The 7,489-nt window shown below is 43.6% G+C and overlaps 1 protein-coding gene across 1 annotated transcript in view; it reads left to right on the top strand.

Moving 5' to 3' along the window:
• The first annotated feature begins 1,679 nt into the window (after positions 1–1,679).
• Positions 1,680–7,489, top strand: part of LOC135057320 (E3 ubiquitin/ISG15 ligase TRIM25-like) — a 35,997-nt gene continuing 30,187 nt past the window's right edge. Inside the window, exon 1 of the mRNA XM_063963210.1 lies at positions 1,680–2,927. Coding sequence (XP_063819280.1) covers positions 1,680–2,927 — 1,248 coding nt within the window. The remainder of the gene's footprint in view (positions 2,928–7,489) is intronic.

Raw genomic sequence — 7,489 nt, 5'->3', positions numbered from 1 at the left:
CAGCAGCATAACAGGGTGGCAGTGCGACCAGTTAGCCAGAAGCAAGCTCTGTGCTCTATGTGGCGACACAGCTCGCACAGCTCTAGTTAAGGCCCTGATTAGCAACACCTTTGGGAGATTAAATCAAACTGACCTACATTCGCAGACTCCAGAATTTGGTGACGTTCTTCTGGTTCCCAGGAGAGTAAACAACAGCCCTACCACATCTCGTCCATCTTCTCCAGTGAAGTTGGCATTGCGGGGTGTGTTGTTGTCATCATACACCTGCCCCTCGGGGATGCAAAGCTGTTAATGGCAGCATTAGGAAGCAGCGGCTGAGGCGCACTGATGGGATTTGCAGCACCATACTCCACATAGGCCTTCCACTCCCTGGATCTCCAGGATACCATCTGTGTGGAGTTTGTATGCTCTCCCATATTTGTGTCGGTTTCCCCCGGTGCTTCAGCTTCCTCTGACTATGTGTGTGCATGTAGCCATGTACATGTGGTAGGGAATATAGATTGTAAGCTCCATTAGAGCAGGTACTGATGAGAATACTGAATAACTGAAATATTTTCTGTAAACCATACCTCCCAACATGACCCTCTCCAGGAGGGACACAATGCTCTGCTCCTGGACTTCCCTCTTCATTTATGATTGCCATCACCTGTGGTGAAACACCTTTCTTTTGAAATAACTAGTTCAACACAGGTGATGGCAATCATACATTAAGAGGGAAGTCCAGGAGCAGAGCATTCTGTTCCTCCTGGAGAGGGTCATGTTGGGAGGTATGGTAAAGCGCTGAGGAATATGTATGTGCTGAATAATAACTGTTAAAGAAAATATAGTTAAATTCAGTATGGATTAACCAAAACAACCCAGAGCTGTTAGGCAACAATTCTAGCAATTATGAAAAAAATGTTTTGAACACATAACACAGACCCTCCAACATGACCCGCCCCACTAGGTACAAAATGCTCTGTTTCTGGACTTCTCTCTTAATTTATGATTTCCATCACCTGTGTTGAACTAGTTAAATGATAAGAAAGCTGTTTCTACACAGGTGATGGCAATAATAAATTAAGAGGGAAGTCCAGAAACAGAGCATTTTGTACCTAGTGGGGCGGGTCATGTTGGAGGGTATGATAACACAGGTTCTAAAATGAGGTCCTCAAGGCACCCCAATGGTCCAGGTGTTAGGTATATTCATGGTTCAGCAGAGATGGTTAATTAAAATTGACTGAGGTGCTAATTAAGTCACCTGTGGCCAAGCATGGATATACCTAAAACCTGGACTGTTGGGGTGCCTGGAGGACCGCGTTTGAGAATCTCTGACATGGCACATCAGGTGACTACACACTGGTATTCAGGCCCAGATTTGTCAAGCCTTGGAGAGTGATAAATTGCACGGTGATATTGTACCAACCACCCAGCTCCTAACTGCCAAGTTTTACAGGCTGTGTTTGAAAAATGACAGGAGCTCATTGGTTGGTACTTTATCACCGTGCAATTTATCACTCTCCAAGGCCTGATAAATCTGGGCCTAAATGTTTTTGTGCAATTTCCAATGTTTCCCTTGTCTGCTCTAATGCAAACAACAGTCCAGAACCTTGTGGGTTAACAGAGTCTTCCTGCTTTTAAAGTAAACCTACCACACCCACAGCAGCTTTTACTTTCACTTTTGCTGCTAGCAAGCAGTGATGGCGTCTGCCGAGCTAAGAGAGGAGCTGGACTGTTCCATCTGTCTGAATATTTATACAGACCCTGCAACACTGAGATGTGGACACAACTTCTGCCGAGTCTGTATTGATCATGTGCTGGATACACAGGAGGTGTCTGGAGTTTATTCCTGTCCTGAATGCAGAGAAGAGTATATGGAGCGGCCTAACCTGACAAAGAACAGGAAACTGGGTAACATAACGAGGCACTTCTTATCTGCTCAGCCTAAGAAAGAGGAGGTTTTGTGTACGTACTGTATTCACTCTTCAGTGCCTGCTGTGAAATCCTGTCTGATGTGTGAGGCTTCTCTGTGTGACAGTCACCTGCGGGTACACAGCAAGTCAGCAGAACATGGAATAACTAAACCCATCAGTAATTTTGGCAAAGTAAAATGTGCTGTCCACAATAAAATGTACATGTATTACTGCTTTGAAGACGCTGCCTGCTTGTGTGCGCTTTGCTACCTATCCCCAGAGCACAGGGGACACGAAGTGAAGCTGCTAAGTGAGTCTTCTGACCGCAGAAAGGAAAAGCTGAAGAAAATTATGGATAAACTGAAAGTAAACAGAAAGAAGACTGAGGAGAAAATTCAGAGGTTGCAGCTGCCCAAGAAGAAACTGCAAGATAAAACCACTGGCATAAAACAGAGAGTCAGAGCCCTCTTTAAGGACATCAGGAAACAGTTAGATGACTTAGAGAAGAGGGTGTTGGGGGAGATTTCCGCGCAGGAAAAGCAGGCTATGTTCAAAATCAGCGATCTGATCCAGCAGCTGGAAATAAAGAGAGATGAGCTGTCCAGAAAGATGAGTCACATTGAGGAGACGTGTAACTCCACAGATTCAGTAACCGTCTTACAAGAGCCAGAAACAGGGGACTTGTGTGACACTGATGATGAGGACAAAGAGCAAGATGATAAAAGGATCCAAGAAATAGGAGACCTGGATGAGGAACATATCTCAATGACGTTGCATGCAGAATTATCCGATATTATGATCAATGTAAAGAAAGAGATCTGCATCAAAGATGTCGCAGATATATTACTGGATTTAAACACAGCTGCAAATAATGTATATATATCGGATGACTTAAAGACTGCTTCTTGGTTAGTAAATCAGGGTCGCCCCAAAACACCACAAAGATTCCAGTATCATCAGGTTTTAAGTACAAAGAGTTTCAACTCTGGACGACTTTACTGGGAAGTGGAGACCAGTGGGTCAGGGAACTGGATGGTGGGGATGACCTATTCTAGTATAGACAGGGAGGGGAGTCAGGCTATAATTGGAAAGAATAATAAGTCTTGGAGTTTGTGCAAGTGGAATAATCAATATTTTGTGCTACATGACAAAAAACAAACACTGTTACTTATAAAGTTTGCCTGTCACAAATTCAGAATATGCCTAGATTATAACACAGGACGTCTGTCTTTTTATGATGTTAATGAGCTAAGCAGACCCTTACACACCTTCACTGCCACCTTCACGGAGCCTCTTTATGCTGCAATAAGTGTGTGGGAGAGTGCTTGGGTGACAGTCAGAAGCCAGGAAAACTAATTACTGACCTTCCTGTTAATATATATAGTTATTTTGTTACCTACAGTAATACTTTATTTTTGTACATTTTTTCATCTTTTAACTTGAATATACACATATATTCACAATGTTTCGGGGGTGACCCCTTTATCAAGATCTCTTGATAAGGGGTCACCCCCGAAACGTTGAAGCTTAGCTACCTGTCTCTGCCTCCCGTTTGTTAACCTGAGTGCCGGACATCTCTTGTGAATATACATCATTACTAGTCAGGGCAACAGGGATTGTCGTTTCAATAGCGGAGTGCTGTATATATAGTCGCTATATAACCATTATCCTGCATCTGTTCCAGAGAAATTAACATGTAAATGATCTTCCTGAATACCACTCTGTTAAGGTGCATATACACTGGGTTTTTGATCAGTGTGTATGCACCGCGATGATCGTGAACACTGAGCTATTTTCCTGTGCCCAGCGATGTTCACAGGGGGGTGAAGCACTTTCCACAGTAGGAGACTGCAGAAAGTGCTTCACTCGGCTGTTCAAACAGCCCCGACGGACGGCAGTGGCCAGCGATGATTCAGGAGCGCTCACCGCTCATCGCCTGGTCATACACCCTGGCCAAGTTTGAGCTCAAAGTAGCTCAAAACGCCAAAAGTTAGCTACTTTGAGCTCAAAATCGCCCAGTGTGTATGAGCCTTAAGTAAGACCAAAAATCAATGTGGTTTAAGAGAAGGAGCTCATCTTTTTTTCTCTATCTAAATTCAGAAGAATATTATTTTGATTGTGAAAATTAATCTATGAAGACTGACTTTCTCCTTTGATTAGAGTGTAATATTTAGTTTGTTTTCTTTTCCACCGTATAGACACCCTTAGACCACTTATCAATATGTATACACCCTTTTAGATGCAAACATATATTAAAACACATATATATATAAAATAAACATACAGGTTATTAAAAATATGGCCCCCGTTCAGCATCAGTTGCAGTGAAGCCTACCTGCCTCTGCAGCCTGGCTGTGAAGGCAGTCGGCCCGCCGCCATTTTCTCCGTCACAGCGGCCACATGTGATGTCACACGGCCACCCTGAAAATGGCCCTGCCCTGCACACACTGATGTGTTCACTGCTGAATTGGGCCGTATGTTCTCACATAGGGGGTCATTCCGAGTTGATCGCTCGCTAGCAGTTTTTAGCAGCCGTGCAAACGCTATGCCGCCTCCCACTGGGAGTGTATTTTAGCGTAGCAGAAGTGCAAACGAAAGGATCGCAGAGCGGCTACAAAGCTTTTTTTTGTGCCGTTTCAGAGTAGCTCAAAACCTACTCAGCGCTTGCGATCACTTCAGACTGTTCAGTTCCTGTTTTGACGTCACATACATGCCCTGCGTTCGCCCAGCCACGCATGCGTTTTTCCTGGCACGCCTGCGTTTTTTCGAACACTCCTTGAAAACGGTCAGTTGCCACCCAGAAAAGCCCACTTTATGTCAAACACTCTGCGGCAACCAGTGCGACTGAAAAGCTTTGCTAGACCCTGTGTGAAACTACATCGTTCATTTTAATAGTACATCGCACGTGCGCATTGCGCCGCATACGCATGCGCAGAAGTGCCATTTTTTTGCCTCATCGCTGCACAGCGATTGAATGCAGCTAGCGATCAACTCGGAATGACCACCGTAGTACTATAATAAAATTTATACAATACACATTTTGACTGTTTTATCCAAAGGCCCTGCACATCTGAATAACTGATGTCATTTACAATTCATAGTCAGATTTTTTTTAGTGAATGTTTAAGCAAATTAAATAACAAATTTACAAAAGTTAAATAATGTAAAAATAATAAACTGGCACATTGGATGTGGCAGAATGTTTCTACTGGCTCTCTGATCTATATTCACACTATGGATATATTTAAGTCTTTTTCTTATACTGTATTACTATTAAATTGTCAATGTTTAACTCTCAAAGGGGCCTATTTATCAACCCTATTTGTCCTGTTAATCATGCATATGTCTACCACTAAATTAAATAACAAGACCATTTACAGTATTAACTATCACAGAGATCTACAGCGGGTGTGTATCATAGGGTCGGCAGTCATTAGGTAGACCACTATTGGTCAACAGTGACTCGGTCGACACCTGAAATATGTCGACACGGTCATTAGGTCGACATGGAAAATGTCAACATGGAATAAGGTCGACATGAGTTAGAAAAAAAATTGGTGTCGTTTTCGTAAAGTGACTGGGAACCCCAATTAGTGTTTCGCGTCCCCTCGCATGGCTCGGTTACTATTCCCAATCGTAGTCCACGTGTATCGTAAAGTACAGTATGAAAAAAATGGATTTTAAAAAAAAAAACTGATATCAACCTTTTCATGTGTCGACCTTTGCCATGTCGACATAGTGATCACGTCGACCTATAGTGGTCGACTTAATGTGTCGATCTAAGTGCTGTCGACCTAAAGACCGGAAACCATCTACAGCATAATGGAACACACCGAAGTCCCTATGCAATGTTATTTTGATTGTGAAAATGAATCTCAATGAAGACTGACTTTCATCTTTGATTGTAGTGTAATATTTAGTTTATTTTCTTTTTCACTGTATAGATGCCCTAAACGCTTATCAATATTTATACACCTGACCTGTCAGTCATGTGACCGCTGACATCATGTATCGCACCCAACGATATAGTGCATGATCGCGTGCTATATTGTTCATGGCCACATTCAGCTATCTGGTCGTCTCATTTGCCATGCAGCACAACTGATGGGATGAGACCCGGATGTCGGCACGTGGATGTGTGCGGTGGTGCATATACAATACCCGATGTGCACGATATTGATCTGACAACATATCGCCTAGTGTGTTCCCAGCTTTAGGCTTGTTGGAGGAGTTGTCTTGTCACTGGGGCACATCACTATATTGATAACTTGGATTCTTATGCAGCCAGTAAACCATATTAATAGCCTTTCTCTGAATTTGTAATTCACTACTGTCTTTTGTATATTAGTCCTAAAAAGCAGCACAGATACAGCTAAACTACGAAGAATATTTCATGTTTCCGGAGTGTATAATATGATGTTTTTATATGGTGATTTGTGTTTGTATTGATTTTCTTTTCTAATTGAAAATTTTGAAAGCTTTTTTTTTTAAAAGGCACAAAAAAAAATAATTAAAACCTTTTATTTTAAACCACAGTGCAAAAAATATTATTTAATACATATAAAAGTGTATTTTCTAATTGTCAGTCCTGCAGTGTAACAGGGAAATTTACTAAACGTCGGTTTTGCAGGGGTTTTGAAACCAACGTGATCAGCTGCGGGTAGACAGCTGTTTTTAACATTAAAACACAGCATTAACGGTTGATTTGACCTTCAAATAAGAGCCCATCATCAATTCATGCTGGGTTTTAAGCCCTATCTCCACAAAGCTACTAGAAAACTGTTATGTCTAAGTCCCAACAGGCTGAAGGACCCATGATATCACAATCACGTGACACGGGAAAACAGAGGAAGGACCAAAATCTGAACATGGAAGCCCAAATGTACCACCCCGGGCTTGCTTTGGGCACGGTGGCTCACTTCTCTCGCCACCTGGTTACTAAAGGCAATAGATGGTGATTTGAATAGTGACAGTGCTATCCCACCGACCTTGCTCCTCTCCCTGCCAGCGCTTGTTACCTTGTTGAGAAGCCGGAGGTCCTTTCGGCCACTAGGATTTAGCAACAACCACCAGAAAACCACTGTCAAACTTGACGTACTTTGAACGCCTACACAGCCCTAACCATAGACAGATTCAAAGGGGGGCGATCAGGGTAATCGTCCCCTCCATAACACACAGCTGACACCTCGCTCACGCCACTTGTCTTGCGCGGCACCGGAACCTGGTTGTCACAGCAATCATGGTTGGCTCTGTCCTCCTATGTGCATGCACGGGCGTGATGTCAGAGCCTCTAGACTAGAGGCTCTGACATCGAGGCTTCGCATAAGAGGACAGGGGCAGCCGTCATCGCTGTGACAGCCAGGTCCCGACAACGTGCAAGAGAAGCAAGTTGCGTGGGCAAGGTGTCTAGGACGCTGATATCTGAAAGCACTGAGTTTCCCCCAGATCAGTCTCCGTTCAGGAGTTTCCGCTGCTGCTCCAGGCTCAGGTCTCCTGCCTGCCGCTGATACAGCAGGTTCGCCACCAGCCAGGTACACACGCTGCCCGCTCCATCCAGGGCAAAGTTGTTAGTGGGGGGCAATGGGCACGGTGCCGTG

Source organism: Pseudophryne corroboree, chromosome 3 (genome assembly GCF_028390025.1).
Source record: "Pseudophryne corroboree isolate aPseCor3 chromosome 3, aPseCor3.hap2, whole genome shotgun sequence".
Lineage (NCBI taxonomy): Eukaryota > Metazoa > Chordata > Amphibia > Anura > Myobatrachidae > Pseudophryne > Pseudophryne corroboree.
Note: the sequence above shows the minus strand (reverse complement) of the source record. Positions and strands in the feature narration are given on the sequence as shown.